The sequence below is a fragment of the Podarcis muralis genome, chromosome 1 (genome assembly GCF_964188315.1).
Source record: "Podarcis muralis chromosome 1, rPodMur119.hap1.1, whole genome shotgun sequence".
Classification (NCBI taxonomy): Eukaryota; Metazoa; Chordata; class Lepidosauria; order Squamata; family Lacertidae; genus Podarcis; species Podarcis muralis.
Window position 1 is genome coordinate 116,675,121 of NC_135655.1, and position 18,855 is coordinate 116,693,975.

Consider the following 18,855-nt stretch of genomic DNA (forward strand, 5'->3'; position numbering starts at 1 on the left):
TCCATTTCAGGGGCCTAATGGTTTAATCCAGCCCCTGTGGCAGTTTATTTCAAGGGGTAAAATCCTAAAAAAAATCTCAACAACTTCAACCCTAAAAGAAGCTCAGCAATATCAATCCTAAAAAAAGGTCAACAACTTTGGTCGGCCCCCACGGCCCTTCACTTCATCAAATCTGGCCCTCTTTGAAAAAAGAATGTTAGCCGCTTTGAGACTCCTTCAGGTAGCGATAAAGCAGGATATCAAATCCAAACTCTTCTTCTTCTTCTTGGATACACCACGGCCTTATACTTGAGGTAATATGTGGTTGCCAATGCATAACTGGGAGCCTTCAAGTGCGCTCCTGGTTGCACATTGGCAAGGGAAGGCAGGCTTCGGCCTCTACCACCCATCAGCCAATAAGGGGCCAGAGCTGAAGCCTCCTGAATTGGTTGTGCATGGGACGTCAAAGCACCAATCACCTGACATCATTGTGATGTCACATGATTGACAGTAGCCAGACCCACCACATACCACTCTTGACCTGCAGATCCAAAAAGTTTCCCCATCCATGTTGTAGTGACCTGGGGAGGGTAGCTCCACTGCTCTTACCCACCACCACAGCTGCCACTGGCCATATGCTTTCATAACACATCCTCAGACCTTCATCAAAGGCAGTTGCTGTTAATGTTAAGGATCAATAGGTAGGCAATCACATATTTCTTCAGCACCTTGCTTCACATTAGCCTGGGCTTCTTAAAAAATACACATAACTGAGTTAAGATTGGGGTTGAAATCTTAAACCTACTTACCCGGGAGTAAGCCCCACTGAATTCAAAAGTACCTACTTTTGAGTAAACATTGTTAGGATTGCATTATAAACTAGAAACTTCACGTTTACACTTGCATTCCTTACATCTGCAACATGGCAAAACTAATATTGCTCTACCTTACACATATGCTTGGCTGCTTGTTTCATAGCACACTTAACCACACACACACACACACTGGTGGAATCTACACACATATAAAAAACCGCTGTGAAAATGCTTTTTAAAAAACATTTTGAAAAATATATATTGAATTTGCCATAGCTCACTGTCGCCGTCTAGTGTCACATTTGTATATTGCAACACACTTAAAACATTTTATTTGCAGCTGAGTCCACACACACAAGACTGGCATAAACATTATTTAAAGGCCTGTTTTGACTGTGCATGTGTAAGACAGAGGATATTAAATTGTTTAAGCTATGATCCCTACCGGCTCCTTGACCTTATCACTTATTTCAAAAGTTGTCTTGGGCAGTGTGTCTTCCAAACACTAAAGTGCATTTTTTACTTTTCTAACACCATAGACCACTCAAGCTAATAGCAAAGAAGGAAGAGGTGGCCATTTGAAAGTTTTACGGAATCACTCTTAATACCTTTCTTTGTAGTAGCAAGCAGTACAATCAGTTACAGGGAGAGAAAGAGTGTGCTTGTTCAAGTTCAGAATGCACAATATGATTTCCCCTCAGACCTGCTCCTTGCTCCAAAAGTATGCATGTTTTACTAGAGACTCGAATCTCTTGCCCTTGTCTGAAGTTTGGTGTGGTATTCAAATCAGTCCCCCTTCGACCTCCATGCGGCATTTTAGTTTAAGCACAACATCTGGACCTTATAGGCAAGGCCAGGAGCTTTTCCAGAGTTCAGTGGGAAAGTCAGAGTTGTAAAGTCATTGTCAATTAACTCAATGAATTAATGGCTCAATCTGTAGGCCAAAAAAAATTAAATGAAAACTCAGGAGTTTGTGATCAAAACTGACATGGTAATATACCTACTGACAGATTCATACATGCAAGAAAGCATTGCAGTAGATAGGGTTGCCGTGCCACCTGTTCACTTTTCACACAAAGGATATGGGAATTGTAGATGTTGAGCAAAACATGACCTATTATTTTATGAAAGAATAACCGTATAATTGTATGACTTGTTTTATTGTCTTTGGTTTACTGAGTTTGCAATATTTTATTTTATTTTATTGTTTAGGGTACACCACTTCCGTAATGCTCTGCTGCGAAGCGGTGAACGACTCTGCAAACAATAAAAATAAAAATCCAACAATGGCAGGTAGAGAGCAGGTTGGTTATGGCAGGATAGCCAGCATGGAGTCCTGTAGATGTTCTGAACTACAACTCCCATAAATCCTGATAACACGCCATGCTAGCTGGAGCTGATGGGAACTGGAGTCCAGCAAAATCTGGAGGGACCAAGTCAACTATACTCCAAATAAACCCCTAATTTCCAAGGTCAAACAATACCTAAAAACTACTCTGGTATATGATAGTGTAAGTCAACAACAGCTGCATTTTGAGGGTTTGTATCTGTTGATAGAATTCTATGACTAATTTTTATAAACATTTCATTTATGTTTGTTGCAATTTTTCGCCCTGGTCTTTCCAGATATTCCATGGATGGGATCTGCAAAGACTTTAGCATCTTTTTCCATGGCTTCTCTTACATCGTTAAGATCGCATTTATTCCCAGCAATAGCAGCAACTATGTTGGGATGTCCATGCTACTGGAGTTCCTTCACACAGCTCCTTAACGTTGAAAACGTTTCCTCTTTTGCGATGATGTCATAAACATAAATAGCTGCTGCAGAAGCTCACTAGTCCATTGGCGCTAGAGCGTGAAATCGTCTTTACCCGGCTGTATCCCATATTAGGAATTTACGCAACCCATTCTGATACTGCACTGTCCTTCTCATAAAAGATGCTCTAATTGTTGGATTGATGTTGGGATCAAAGCTGTCTTCTACAAAGCACTATATAGTGCTTGATATGCCCACACCAGTGTCCCTCCAGCAGGCAAACTCTGAGCTCTCTCAGAGCCATGGCTGGAGAAAAAGAGACAGCTTGCTTCTAAAGAACAAAGCCAACCATACCCTCCTCACTGGAAAAAGGCACAAACTGAAGAGCCATTGTCACCCTCTCCCTCAGTCAAAAGTCTCTCTCTCAAAAAGAAAAGAAAGAAACAAGGCATGGGAGATGACCTGACCAAAAAATCCTGTCTTTTCTCCCACCCAGTTCCTAGTTAAAGGTAAAGTCTCCTCCTTTTCCACATTGGGCTCCACAAAATGGGCACCATCTTGACAATCCTATTACAGTGGTACCTCGGAAATCGAACAGAATCTGGTCTGGAAGTCCGTTCGACTTCCAAAACGTTCAGAAACCAAGGCGTGGCTTCCGATTGGCTGCAGGAAGCTCCTGCAGCCAATCGGAAGCCGCGTCAGACGTTCGAGTTCCAAAGAACGTTCGCAAACAGGAACACTCAGTTCTGGGGTTGCGGTGTTCGGGAACCAAAACATTCGACTTGCAAGGCGTTCGGGATCCAGGATATGACTGTACTAGATGAACTTCCCTGCACCAGATTCAAAATTATCTCAGCTAAACTGAAATGATTCAGACATTATTTTTATTTTTATTATACCCCGCCCAACTGACAGGGTACCCCAGCCACCCTGGGAGGCTGCCAGCATATATAAAAACACAGTAAAACATTATCATCATCACCATCATGATCATTATTATTATTATTCCTATACTGCCCTTCATCTGAGGAGCACAGGGTGGTTTACAATATAAAAACAAACAAACAAAAATACCCACCCGGCCCAGTTTAAAAGGGTGTAGATTGTTTAATTAGGCAAAAGTTTGGGAGAAGAGGAACGTTTTTGCCTAGTGCCTAAATATATGTAATAAGGGCGCCAGGAGAGCCTTCCTGGTCTAAGTTAACTCATTTTAAGATGAGGTCTATTGATGCTCCAGGCCTTTTTGCCCTTCCAACAATTTTGAGGGCTGAGCTAAGTTACTCTAGCAGCATCCTGCAGCCTAGAATCCCTGCAAACTGTAACTTCTCAAGGTTTGCAGGTCGTGGGACCAAGGACCAGAAACCCTGGGAAGTTATAATTTGACCCTTGACTCAAGCCCCTATAGGGCACATGTGTATACTATTTCGTTCAGGAGCCTGGGGAAGATGACAGAGATGGTAGGGAAAGGGGGCTGATTGGTTAGGACACCATTTGTCCCTCTCTCTTCCCTCTTTCTGCTGTCGCTTGGTTTGCTGAAGATGTAATGCAGATATTCCTCCATTTAGGAGCTGGTTAGATGTGTGGTGGCGGTGTGGTGGGACGCGGGTGGCGCTGTGGGTAAAAGCCTCAGCGCCTAGGGCTTGCCGATCGAAAGGTCGGCGGTTTGAATCCCCGCAGCGGGGTGAGCTCCCGTTGCTCGGTCCCAGCGCCTGCCAACCTAGCAGTTCGAAAGCACCCCCGGGTGCAAGTAGATAAATAGGGACCGCTTACTAGCGGGAAGGTAAACGGCGTTTCCGTGTGCGGCTCTGGCTTGCCAGAGCAGCGATGTCACGCTGGCCACATGACCCGGAAGTGTCTTCGGACAGCGCTGGCCCCCGGCCTATAGAGTGTGATGGGCGCACAACCCCAGAGTCTGGCAAGACTGGCCCGTACGGGCAGGGGTACCTTTACCTTTACCTAGATGTGTGGTCAAAGAGATGAAGCTGAACCATGCCCTGATTGATGAGTGTGGCAGAACATGATAGAAAGGACAAGAAAACACTGCCTTGACCTAGCTTTTCCCTTTTCCAGACATGTCTGCTCTCCTCCAGAGCTGGCAGAATTTTAATAGCACCCATAAGAATCAGATCAAGAGAGCCAGTGTGGTGTAGTGGTTAGGAGCGGTAGATTTGTAATCTGGTGAACCAGGTTCGATTCCCCGCTCCTCCACATGCAGCTGCTGGGTGACCTTGGGCTAGTCACAATTCTCTGAAGTCTCTCTGCCCCACTCACCTCAGAGTGGTGTTTTTTAAAATGTATTTTTATTAAAGATTTTCTTGATTTACAAAGGTATGTGGAATGCCTCTCGTATTTTTCCCCCCACGTAGCAATTTATTTTTTTTACAAATTGTTTTCATTTGTTGAGACATTAGGAAGAATAGGGTGAAAGAGGTGGTATAGTAACTGGAAACTGTAAATGTAAATGATTAAGAATAAAAATGGCTTGCCCTATCAACTTAACAGCCACCCCCTAGTCCCAAGAGACATGATATCAAACAGATCCAACCTCAGGAGGTTGTGGACTCTCCTTCCTTGGAGATTTGAGATTCCTGCATTGCAGGAACTCCATCTTTATGACCCTTCCAGTGCTACAATTCCAAGATTCTATAAATTCCCAGACTAGAGGATTTTATTAAACAGTAGTCAAGATTGGTAAGCAATATTGCCAGGTTACTCAAGTGCATGCTTCTTTTGATTCAGTTACGTTTTTGAAAGCCAGCTTTAAATGAATTCCCTCAGGCATTCCTGAAGTTTACATATTTACCATGGGTAAATTTCTATCTATTTCTTACATTTTTTGCGGGGTGGGGGTGGGGAGTTAAAACCATTAGCAGATGAAAGAGAGAAGTTACCGTTAAGTGTTCTCAGCAACTGCCAGCTTTTAATTCTGCACCTGTTAATCCACTCGAGAACAGCATATAAAATACTATTTAACATTTTTATAGCACTTTTCATCTTCAAAGAACTTTGCAAATGCAAACTAATTAACCTGCCAAAGAAGTAAGTATTACCTCTCTTTTGTGGCTGCAGGTTAAATTGTTTTGTCTGCTAAAACCCAGTATGCATTTCAAGATCAGAAGCTGGTGGTTTCTGGTCCTTGATCCCATTGCTCATGAATTTCACACACACAAACACACACACACACACACACACACACACAAACACACACCAGTTGGGGACGAATATCCCAGTTCCAAGAACTAGGGATTTATAGCCCACTCCTATACAGGGTTAAGCATGCTTAAGCCCACTGACTTAACTAGCATTAAATGCACTAAACACCCCCTGTGAACAGACATCTAGCAATCCCTGTTATTGTGTGTATGAGGGCATCTCATTGAGGTTTCCAAATAGTAGCTCCTCATCTTACTAACCACTTCTGAAACGGGTAAATTAAAAACTGAAGCAGCTTGCTAAGCAGCAAATAGCCCTGGATAGCTCAGTTGGTTAGAGTATGGTGCTGATAACGCCAAGGTTGCAGGTTCAATCCCCGTACGGGGCAGCTGCATATTCCTGCATTGCAAGGGGTTGGACTAGATGATTCTCAGGGATTTTTTCCAACTCTACAATTCTATGATTATATGAAATAAGGCTTGCAATTTGCAAAGAGTGGTTGAGGGGGGAAAAGAGAACAAGTGAGAGGGATGGAAAGATTAATAATAATAATAATAATAATAATAATAATAATAATAATTTATTTATACCCAGCCACTCTGGGCGGCTTCCAACAAAATATTAAAATACAGTAATGCATCAAACATTAAAAGCTTCCCTAAACAGGGCTGCCTTCAGATGTTGTCTAAAAGTCTGATAGTTGTTGTTCTCTTTGACATCTGGTGGGAGGGCGTTCCACAGGGCAGGCGCCACTACCGAGAAGGCCCTCTGCCTGGTTCCCTGTAACTTGGCTTCTTGCAGCGAGGGAACCACCAGAAGGCCCTCGGCACTGGACCTCAGTGTCCGGGCAGAATGATGGGGGTGGAGACGCTCCTTCAGGTATACTGGGCTGAGGCCGTTCAGGGCTTTAAAGGTCAGCACCAACACTTTGAATTGTGCTCGGAAACGTACTGGGAGCCAATGTAGGTATTTCGAGATCGATGTTTAGCTGTAGTTTCTGGGTCCTTTTCAAAGGTAGCCCCACGTAGAGCGCATTGCAGTAGTCCAAGCGGGAGATAACCAGAGTATGCACCACTCTGGCGAGACAGTCCGTGGGCAGGTAGGGTCTCAGCCTGCGTACCAGTTGGAGCTGGTAAACAGCTGCCTTGGACACAGAATTGACCTGTGCCTCCATGGACAGCTGTGAGTCCAAAATGATTCCCAGGCTGCACACCTCAAGAAGCCCTGATGAGCATATCTAGTTCCCTATGAGACCCTCTGAATCATGGTCATAGAGGGAATCTAGATGACATCTAATCCAAACCATTATTAATCCAACCCAGATCCAATCAGCAGAATAATGCACAAATTTTACTGAAGTGGATGCAGCTCCCATACATTTCAGTGGGGCCGATTCAGGAGAATTGAATAGTGACTTGCCACTCAATATCTATAGTATACCAACTTTAACATATTAACATATGACATGCTATAAATACAGAGTACAGTTAAGCATGGCACACTATGTAGGATAAACATAATTTTTTAAAACAATCCCAAAACGTAAGCATAAAGTTACTATATGTAAAAGGAAATGTTAGAAGGGTACAGTATTTATTGATTTATAGCTGTTAGAAGCCTCGTGAACAAGTCATCTAGGCCATCGGATGATTCTATTTTAAAAACATAACAATTATACAGTGAAATCCACAATAAGTCTTAGAAAGCCAAACCAGCATGCAGCCCAAACAGACAGATCAACACAATAACATACAAATGGTCCAGGGTTAAGAGATAAGATTTCAAAGCAAACAAAATTCACTCAAACTGCTGGAATGAGATGTATTCTCTTAACGTTGGTGTTAATTCTTATCGGAGTTAAAAATAAATAAAAATGGTGCTAAACACGAGCTACGTTTTCCTTAGTCACTATTATCAGGTCATCTTTAAACAGCATCTGCATCTTTAATGGCTTGTATTCGTTCAAATTAAGAGAGTCTTTCTACCTGAAATAAATGATCAATAACTGAAAAAAGGATTTCGTCGGGGTGATGTGTAATTGCTTGAGCTCATAATCCTGTGTACGTAACAAGCACAAAGAGAACGCACAAAGAGAATGTTTGAACACAGTTTTCTTTCAACTCCCTTGGGAATCCCAGCACTATAAGTCTTGAATTCCTTAACACAAGGGATCATGTTCATCACTTACAACAGGGCATCTGGGCCTAGGTCCAGGTAGTCTGCTTGTCTTACTCTGATGAAATATCGGCGCCACCAGGTAACAGTAGTGGTCAGAAAACCTGCCAGAAGCTTGTAACTGAAGACTAAAAAATGAAATTAGCAGACTGCCTTAACGAAAGGGCTTCTTTCTGCAGCATGCAATAACTGCAAGATACAGACCACGTAGACCAAAGGCAAATCGTTCCGCACGTTCACATATGGTAATGTAATAGTTGGGATTATTAGAAGCTCACAACATATACAATGGTACTTGAATTTTTTTTAATAAAAAAACAACAACAGGACATTCTTGGACAGTTAGAAAAGTAGCTATTTCGGAGTCCTATGAAGTAGAACCAATGAAAAAAAGGACCCATAATTATATTGCCTATTTGGTGAGGTTGGCTGATTACTGTTATAGCTTATCTGCATACAATGGGCTGTATCTAACAAAGTGGGACTTCCTCTCCCTGGGCACAAACCATCCCCCCCCCCAAAAAAACCCCCCTGCTCTGGGGTGGGTGGGGAGAAAGGACGTCCCATCTCAGTCCACCCAGCTCCCTTAAAAGGGCTAGCAACCACTTTTACTTAGCCTGGCTAAGAGGTGATGTGTGGTAAGATACCGCAAGTTTAACCAAACATATTTAACCAAACATCTGAATATATTAACATCAGATAACAACACAATATTAAAAGCCAACTTAAAACAAACAAGGGAAAAAATAATCTAGCCTTTAAAGCTGCCCAAACTGCAGAGAACAGGCAAATAATTTATATTATGTGCTACAGATAGTTTCTTTTTGGCTGTGATATCGAGTCTGGATTTGGCAGCCCCGTTCTATATGTGTCTGGCAGATCATAAGCTTCAGGCAACCTATCATCCAACTCCAGCTGAACAGCCCAAGCACAGGACTTGGTTAAGCATTTAGAAGCCTTTGCCTGTGAAATGCCCACCAAATCAGTGTTAGAAACTCAGTTATATAAGGTAAAGGTAAAGGGGACCCCTGACCATTAGGTCCAGTTGTGGCCGACTCTGGGGTTGCGGCGCTCATCTCGCTTTACTGGCCAAGGGAGCCGGCGTACAGCTTCCGGGTCATGTGGCCAGCATGACTAAGCCACTTCTGGCGAACCAGAGCAGCGTACAGAAACGCCGTTTACCTTCCCGCCGGAGCGGTATCTATTTATCTACTTGCACTTTGACGTGCTTTCGAACTGCTAGGCTGGCAGGAGCTGGGACCGAGCAACAGGAGCTCACCCCGTCGTGGGGATTCGAACTGCCGACCTTCTGATCGGCAAGTCCTAGGGTCTGTGGTTTAACCCACAGCACCACCCGCATCCCACCTGCGTCAGATATATAAGCCAGGCACCAAATGGCTCCTTAAACCAGGGTTGCATTCGCCTAGTTGCCATTTTTGGACCAGACAGCTCGAAAGTCATATTTTTCAATATGACTTTTTGGTTCCTGAAATTCATCCCTATTGCGCGGGTAAAATATAATGGATAGAATTCTACAGGATGTGTTGCTAGTATATGAAAAACAATCAAGATCCAAGGATCTCCAGGCATGCACCTCCAGATGGTAGATGAAGTGTAGGTGTGTTCCCATGAGGCAAGACACAGTGATAACAGCAAGAACCTTTATTGAATTAACAGAACTGGGCAACAGGGGCAAAGCAACTGCTTATATACGTTTCTGAAGGCCTGGGCCACTCCCACTCCCCACGTGATTGGCTGTCTAAACTTCCAAGCTGCGAATCATGACTCAGAGTTTAAGGGCCAATGGCAGAGGCCCAAATCCTGAAATGTTCTGTGATTGGATATCATGTATCGAATGAGAACGCAGGGGCTCAGAATCCTTAGTCCAGACTCAAGTTCAGGCAAACAGATACCACTGAATACATAACAGTGGAGATGTCAGGCACCATCTTGGAACCCAGACACCTTCACTTGGTCGCAAGTGGACAATAGCCAGGTGCAAAATGTGCCTGATGCACATTTCAAACACTGTGCCTAATCTGCTTTAGAATGATGAGCAAGGCTGAGACAATGGTCCACCCTGACTGTACCGTGACTGCTGCCCACTCAGGAAGAAAGGAAGACAGGAAGGGTTGGGATGTAACAAAAGTTCAGAATAGTTAAGAATCATCTAAAATTCACAACTTTTTACCCTTTCCACCCAAACACTTCCTGTCATAGGATATAATAAAAATGTTTGGGGGAAACCATAAGGCCAGCGAATCAGCAGCCATTTAAAAAAACACAGCGCTAGCTGAATACAGATTTGAATTAATTATTTTTTTCACAGTCAAGATGTAATAATAAGGTTCCATTTTCAGCTATTATTTCAGGGCCCAGAATAAAGCAGAGCCGTCCTTTGATCAGCACATCCATTAGCCAAAGACTTCAACTATGATCAGTGTCTACGATTCTGTCTGAAGGCTTGGACCTTTAGCTTTCATGTTTGCTATTAAACCACAGTAATGATACCAGAGGACGGTCAAAGGGACTAGGAACATCACAACAGATTCTGCGCTGAGGGGAAAGCATCTTAACACTAGGCCCATGGCAACTATGCAGGAGTTTGAGCCCACATTGCTGATTTCAGTGGGGCTTTCCCCCCCACAAGTACGTGTACTTTCATTGCCTTCTGCAACACTCTTAAACACATTTACTTATGTGAATGTGTTGAGGGCTGCAGTCTTAATACTGATTGCAATCAATTTAGGATCAAGCAGTGTATCTGTTTCCTCACGTCTCTTTTCTAAAGTATCAGTACGTTCCATTTCCATATTGGAGCATGGACAATTATGCCATTTTGAAGAGGGCAAATTTATTCTTTGGCAAAAAGAAATCCTGCAAATCAGACACTATTGTTGTATTCATTTGCAAATGCATAAAGGCTCCAATCCTATATACACTTACACAGAAGTAGGTGCCACTGAATTCAGCAGGACTTGCTTCTGAGTTAGACATGCACACTGTTGTTTTGTCTGTGGTTAATAATTGGAACCAAACTTATGACAGCACAATCCTGTCTCTGAGTTACACCTGCTGGGGAAGAAGGGAAATGACACTGCGACAACAACACAAACACCCCGCTCTGGCAAAGTACACTAGGATAGTGAATCTACACTAGTCTAGTGATTCCCTTGCACTAGCAGAGTCTAGCACCAGCAAGAGAAGTGGGGAAAAGTGAGAAGTGTAGTTCAGAGCCTATCCTCCCTCACAGCTCATGCACATTTAAACCCACAGTGTATCACTACCCTAATAAAGCTAAAACACTCTCCTTTTAAAAGTCCACAGAGAGCCTCACTGTTCCCCTGCCTTTGCCTCCAAAGCCACAGATGGTAGCAAAACAATCACAGCACACTGATAGCTATGCAAGACGCCACAATTGCAGGATTTCATATATCAAGGTGTGCTTTGATGCAGGCTGTGTTACTCCACCCCAATGTCTTTAGTGCTATGAGCATCCAAGTATAGATTGCTGATGGAGAAACTTCGCACAAAGGAGGAATCTTTCACAAACAACAAGCATGCAACAGCCCAAAAAAAGAAATAAAGCACAGATGAGTAATGTATCTCTTCCTGGAACCCTGACAGAGGGCACAACACTGGGAACATTTCCTGTATGGGATCGTTGTTTTTCATTGGCTCCCAGTACGTTTCCGAGCACAATTCAAAGTGTTGGTGCTGACCTTCAAAGCCCTAAACGGCCTTGGCCAAGTATAGCTGAAGGAGCGTCTCCACCCCAATCATCCAGCCCGGACACTGAGGTCCAGCGCTGAGGGCCTTCTGGCGGTTCCCTCGCTGCGAGAAGTGAGGTTACAGGGAACCAGGCAGAGAGCCTTCTCGGTAGTGGCGCCTGCCCTGTGGAACGCCCTCCCATCAGATGTCAAGGAAATAAACAACTATTTTACTTTTAAAAGACAACTGAATGCAACCCTGTTTAGGGAAGTTTTTAATGTCTGGCGCTGTATTGTTTTTAATATTCGGTTGGAAGCCGCCCAGAGTGGCTGGGGAAACCCAGACAGATGGGTGGGGTATAAATAATAAATTTATTATTATTATTATTATTATTATTATTATTATTATTATTATTATTATTATTATTATTATTCTACATACAATACAGGTCCAGTTTTACAAAAGCAACTGCCCAGGATGTATAGGCTCCTGGCACAGAAAAGCACTCATGAATGTTATGATATGGGACACTTTCCCCTTCCTAGTGGCAGGAATTGAAGAAAGTGCTGTACAGTAAAAAAGAAAAAAGAAAAGTAATGCAGAAAGTCTCCCTCAGAATAAGGTTCTGCTTGATATTCTAATATAACAAGCCCCCCCTACAAACTGTATAAATCCATTCAGGCACTCTTCTTAAAAATATAACCAAGAAATGCATACTGAGTGCGACTACATGACTTTTAACTTCTTTTTTTGCAGGAAATCAAAATTTAAACAACCTTCCCCTCCATTTCCCTTTTTGAGCCACAGAAGACATCACCCTGCACTAGTATGAACACAGAGGCAAGGAGAAATTGACTGAATAAGTGACTTCTTCTCATAAACATGATTATTTTCTTATAGGTCAACATCCTGAGCCTTCGTGTTCAAGAAGTCACAAATGAGAAGAAAAAAATTATAGCCTTCCTATTTGTTTTTGGACTTCAAATATAAAATCAAGCGTTTATCCAGGAACTGAATATTTCTGAAGATTGAGAGCCACTTACACGAAGATGCGAAGAGTGCCTGCTTCGTAATGATTTAGCTTTTCAAAATCAGTAAATCAGTGCACATAAGGATACTGCAGTCTCTCGTGCCCCTTTAAGATGGTTTTCAAAGGGCATTATCCTGATTTTTTGTTATTAGCAATGGGAGTGTCACCCTGATGCAATTATTGCTAATACTTGAGAGCTGTTCCAATGCATAATTAGAACATTTACAATCTACTACAATAGCATAATCAATCATGCCAGTGTAGACTATAACAGTGCCTTGGGCCAGCCTTCCCCAAGCTGGTGCCCTCTGGATGTTTACTTGTTTTATTATTTCATTTATAGCTATTATTGATGATGATTATTCTCCGAGGAGCTCAAGGTGGCATACAAGCTTCTCCCCCTCTCCATTTTAGTCTCACAACAGCCTTGTGAGGTAGGTTAAGCTGAGAGATAGTGACTGGCCCAAAGTCACCCCATGGGCTCCATGTGGCTGAGAATCCTCAGGTCCTAGTCCACCTACAACTCCCATAAGCTTCACCCAGCATGGCCAATGATAAGGGATGATGGGAGTTGTAATCCAACAGATTTGTAGGGCATCCAGTTGGGGAAGGCCAGCCTAGAACGGTTACCACCATTTTGCACCATTATTTAAGGGGAGGGAGTTGGTTCAGCAAAGGCCTTCTCCTTCCGGCCTTCCAAATTGTCCCTGAAGATAAGGCTCCGATCCAGAGACTTAGATATGCTAGTAAAGCTCTTCTGCAAACAATGGGGGGCGGGGGAGCTAGTTGCAACTGACCGAAAAATCCAAGCCCACCCCTTGCTCCAGGTTGGATTGAGTAGAGGTGTCCCTTTGCTCAGCTTTGCAGGAGGAAGCAGACTCTCACTGGTTACTGCTAATGGAGAAGCACAAGCATCTCTGTCAGAATCAATCTCCTACTTCCACCTTCCAAACAGACAGGTGGTAGCGCTCTGGCAATATCCCTGCCAGCAGAAAGTCCTTCTCCATTCTGAGAATGGAGAAGAGGTGGTGCTGAGCTGGCCCAAGATCCACTGGCATCAGGCCTGATCCAGACCCAGTGGTTGCAGCAGCCTGGAGTTGGTGCAGAGATCAGGCCAGGTCCTTCTTTCCCATGCCTTCTGCCATAGCCGCCGTGAAAGGCTGGACTGCAGATGCAGAAATGGCATCACTGTCAGGGGTGAGGGTTTGACTTGCACCCAAGTCTTCAATCCTATGCACACTTACCCGAGAATAAGTTTGATTTAACTGATAAGACTTTCTTCCATGTAAGCATGCATATAATGTAGGAGTAGCTTTGTATGGACTGAGGCCATGGTATTTAAAATTCACTGCACAATATGGCAGAACATTTAAGAATTGCCCCTCATTTCAAAGGAATTATAGCTTAGCAACTACTAGTAACGGCTGCACACTTTTGGATTTTTAAGGTGCTTTTCAATATTTCTACTTCCACAAAGATCCGTTTGAATAAATTTCTTGCCATTATTTCTTTCTGAATTAGTTTTCATTACTCTGCCAGTGCAGTGCTCACAGTTGTTCAAGCTCCTTCTGCTCCACCCCCAAAAAAAACCTGTTCACAATGTTAATACATAATTTGCCTGACTTACAAAAAATGCTATTCCCTGGCCTGCTAAAATCACGAATGATATATTTATCCAAATCTTATCTGCTTACTTTAAAGATGTGTCTAATCTTGTTATTTCTCCAGTGTAATAAAGTGAAAAATAAGCCATGGGGAGACTGTTTGCCCTAACCACACTAGACAAGCTGAAAAAAGCCTGGTTATGTCACTTCTCCTTAGAAATCATATTGGGAGCTGTCCACTTTAAGCAGTAATTTGACAACTAGTCAAAGGCTATTTATGCACATCTTTGATTTCTAATTTCAATAGACTCAAGCACCAGCCACGAACAGGCTAACCACATCTATATTTGTACAAGAACCCCAAGCAGGGACCATAGTTGAGTGATAAGCACAATCCTTACCACCTTCAGCACCTCAGGCTGCCAGGCTCAAGCAAGCACTGCATTAGGCAAGATGAACCAACCATCTGAGTACGGCAGCCTCATATATTCAGTTTATATGAAGGTATGCGAAATATGCTACATCACACCATCATTCCCTAGGAAGATACTGTCGCCAGCTTTGAAACAGGGCACTAAACCTACAGAGAAGAGGTCATAATTCATATTTGTGTTGTTGATGCGATGGTCTGGACTGGAATATCATTTCTCTCCCCCCCCCCCTTCCACTTTCCAGTCAGATAAACTGGGAATCCCAACCTGGGGCTTCACAGCACTGGTGCACATTCCTATACCTGCCAAAAAAGTAATGGGACCCCTGACCATTAGGTCGAGGACGACTCTGGGGTTGTGGTGCTCATCTTGCTTTATTGGCTGAGGGAGCCGGCGTACAGCTTCCGCGTCATGTGGCCAGCATGACTAAGCCGCTTCTGGCGAACCAGAGCAGCGCACGGAAACGCCGTTTACCTTCCTGCCAGAGTGGTACCTATTTATCTACTTGCACTGTGACGTGCTTTCGAACTGCTAGGTTGGCAGGAGCAGGGACCGAGCAACGGGAGCTCACCCCGTCGCGGGGATTTGAACCACCGACCTTCTGATCGGCAAACCCTAGGCTCTGTGGTTTAACCCACAGCGCCTGCCTACTCAGAAGTAAATCCTACTGAGTACAGCGGCGCTCGCTTCCAGGCAAACTGGTACAGCGTTGCAGCCCAATACTTTTTTGAGCCCGTGATGCAAAACGGCCAAGTGCCCCCTCACTTGACAGGTGCACTTCAGAACGAAAGGCGGCTTTCCTCGGCATCTTTCTCCTGCCTGGGGTGCGCACGAGGGAGAGAAGCGTGCGCAGTTCCTCTTCCCCTCAGTAGTATAGCCCGCAATTCCTCTCCCGCGCTTTTCCCCACACGCGGGGACACCCCCTTCAGGAACACCACAAGCGCGCAGAATTCACCTACCCCGGAACAGCCGCGGAAGCATGTCAACAAGGCTCCTGGGCGCCGCCATCTTGGACGGACGTGTTGGGTCACGTGGGCGCAGAGAGCAAATATTCCTCCCCCCTCCCCTTCTCTTTTAAAGGTCAGGCGTCGACCTGGCCAGGAGGGTCAAAGGCGCGCGCGCGGGCGGAGGTGGAACCCTCGGAACCTCCTCTGCGGGGCGCATGCGCACCTCTGGTCCTGTAGCTCAGCGGCAAAGGCAGGTGGCAGGTAAGGTTCAGCAAAGGTGTAGCGTTGCCACCTGTCCCGTTAATAATACCCCGTGTTTCAATGCAACCTCCTGCAGTTTTGTCCTGTATTTCAGCCCATTCCCCTGCCTAATCCTCTCCAAATGAATTAGAGATCCTCTCCAAATGCATCATGCGTTCATGGGCATAGCCAAGATGGGGGGCGGGGGGCAGATCCCCCCCCCCAAAAAAAATCAGGAAAAATCAATACAAATCTGAGATTCTGCCCTTCCCTTACAAAAGCTTGCCCCCACTAAAAAAAAATCCTGGCTACGCCCATGCATGTGTGTGAAAGGGGGTGTGAAAGACCATGTGTTTAAGCTCTGGGTAGCCAAGCTCAGACAGATTTACAAATTCATGTGTGCCTGTGTGACAAATTCCAGAGGGGCTGTCCTGTTCGGCTGCAATAGATTGCAATGGATTGCTTTGAAAGACACTTCAACAAAAGATTTTTTAAAAATAACAATCGTGCCCCAACTCACCCTGTCCTGTATTTTCCCAGAACAAAGGTGGTAACACTAGTATAAAAGTAGCCTGGCGCCCCTGTGAACAAATGAAAATTGCACAACTCTTGGAGTCAACCACAGAATTGTTTTATATGCCCTGCAAAAATCTGTTCTATAGAATTGTAGAGTTGGAATTGTAAGGTTGTTGGAATCGTAGAGAGGGTGACCGCAGTGCCTGGAGACAATCAGGTTGTGTATCCGTAGCAATGACCAGAGGAGGAATGACTGTTGGAGGAGCACAGAGAGGAGAAACTCCATGGTGCAACTGTAGCCGGTGCCGTTTTTCTAGAAAAAGAGGTGCTTGAACTCACCATGAACGCCTCCCTTGTTCTCTTATAATGGCAATGGCACCCACCTGAGAGGTGCCGGAACTGAGTTCTAGCGAGTTCTGACTGAGGGGGAAAAAGCCTTGCCTGTAGCAGCGAAACTGGACACTTTCATCTGCCCCAGCTGCAACAAAACATGGCTCTCTGGTATCGGTCTCTACACAGCCACAGCAGGCGCTGCAACTCTCTTAACAGTTTGACTTTTCCCATGAAGGCAAATCCTAAGACAAATGAATACCAGCAAAAGTTGGAAGGGATCATGAGGGTCATTCTAGGCCAACTCCCTGCAATGCATAATTTTTTTGCCCAGTGTAGATCTTGAACCCATGGCTCTGAGATTAAGAGTCTCATGCTCCACCGACTGAGATATGGTGAATGCCCTTCAACTTTGCCATTTAAAAAAAAATAAATACTGTAAGGTAAAGGGACCCCTGACCATTAGGTCCAGTCGTGGCCGACTCTGGGGTTGCGGCGCTCATCTCGCTTTATTGGCCAAGGGAGCTGGCGTACAGCTTCCGGGTCATGTGGCCAGCATGACTGAGCCGCTTCTGGTGAACCAGAGCAGCGCATGGAAACGCCATTTACCTTCCCGCTGGAGTGGTACCTATTTATCTACTTGCATTTTGACATGCTTTCAAACTGCTAGGTTGGCAGGAGCAGGGACCGAGCAACGGGAGCTCACCCCGTCGCGGGGATTCGAACCGCCAACCTTCTGATCGGCAAGTCCTAGACTCTGTGGTTTAACCCACAGTGCCACCTGGTCCCCCTTAAAAAAAAATCCTGAAGTTATAGCTAATTCCTGCATGCAGATGGGGATTTCCAGATTGTAGCATTAATTGGCAAAGAGAAGAAAGATTGGGTAATGAGTGATGCTTGTCTCAGAGACTTTTGATAGAACAGAATCCTATGGTTTAATAGAGTAATCTCCCCACTTTTTTGTTGTTTTGAAACATCCTTTACTTGACGTTCTAGGTACTTGGCTTCTCGGGGAAAACAGAAGGAGAACGACTTTCTTGAGGAAGGTTGAGTGTGATTTTGCAGAAAGATAAAATGAAACCTTGCCCCCCTGGTTTTGCAAGCAGAGATGTGTAAGTTCTCATATTTCTTAATGGCTCCATTGTGGCTGCTTGGCAGGAATCAATTTTCGACAATTATAATGCAGTCGTCTTCGTACCCAAATCAGAACACACTGCAGCTGCCGCTCTAGATGAGCTTTTCTTTGGCACATGCTCGCACGCCCCAAATCAGACTCATTGTTCCAGTTCAGGGGCACAAAAGTGAAAGTCTAAGCATATTTAAGTGAAAGGGGGGCGGGGAGAGGAGCCTAATTGAAGTCAGTGTGACTTACTTAGTAAAGTAGAAAACATCAGTTCTGATCATGCTGCGAAATATTTTACCACTGGCTCACAGCTTGTGTCCCATTTCATATTTCGTGTGCAGTCGGTTGGAGGCTGCATGCGCCTACATTGTTTGGTTCAGTTTATTAAGTTACTGAATTAGAGTGGGTAGTTTCTAGGAAGGAAAGGTCTTCAAGTCAGGGATTCTGTCATGGAATCCCAACAAACGTGCACCGGTCCCTCAATTCAAGAGAACCTCTCCTATTGGTGAGCAACGTTAGGAATTAGCCAGGTGCTAGGTGCATTTTGCTACTGGTGCAGGTTCATTTGCAACCACGTGGAGATCTCTGGATGCCAGGCTGACATCTCCATCTGGCTGGCCTCTCCAGCTTTCTTAAGGAGGTAAGCAGAAGAGCTTATTTATTGCATTTATATCCCACCCTTTTCTCCAAGGATTACATGATTCACCCCTCTCCTCAATTAAGCCCTACAACAGGCACCCCCAAACTCGGCCCTCCAGCTGTTTTGTGACTACAACTCCCATCATCCATAACTACCAGGACCCAGTGGTCAGGGATGATGGGAATTGTAGTCCCCAAATAGCTGGAGGGCCGAGTTTGGGGATGCCTGCCCTACAATGACCCTGTGAGGATGTTAAGAGGCTGTGACTGGCTCAAGGTCACCCAGTGATCTTCATGACTGAATGAGGATTTGAACCCTGATCTCCCAGGTCTGAGTCCAACAGTCTATCACTACACTACCCTGGCTTCCTAGAATATTTCTGCTATGGGGCAGCTATACAGTGGT

The 18,855-nt window shown here is 44.5% G+C and overlaps 1 protein-coding gene, 1 non-coding gene and 1 pseudogene across 5 annotated transcripts in view; 1 reads left to right on the plus strand and 2 right to left on the minus strand.

Annotated features, from left to right (window-relative positions):
* Positions 1–15,745, minus strand: part of METAP1D (methionyl aminopeptidase type 1D, mitochondrial) — a 103,313-nt gene extending 87,568 nt beyond the window's left edge. For 3 of the 4 annotated variants that reach the window (XM_028749676.2, XM_028749667.2, XM_028749656.2), the window contains exon 1: positions 15,614–15,745. In XM_028749676.2, coding sequence (XP_028605509.1) covers positions 15,614–15,662 — 49 coding nt within the window. In that variant the 5' untranslated portion in view covers positions 15,663–15,745. The remainder of the gene's footprint in view (positions 1–15,613) is intronic. The other variant, XM_077917053.1, reaches the window with a different exon arrangement.
* Positions 977–4,129, minus strand: LOC114607006 (ras-related protein Rab-22A pseudogene; annotated as a pseudogene).
* Positions 6,017–6,091, plus strand: TRNAI-GAU (transfer RNA isoleucine (anticodon GAU)). The gene has a single exon. It is a non-coding gene; the product is annotated as a tRNA-Ile (tRNA).
* Positions 15,746–18,855: the final 3,110 nt, after the last annotated feature.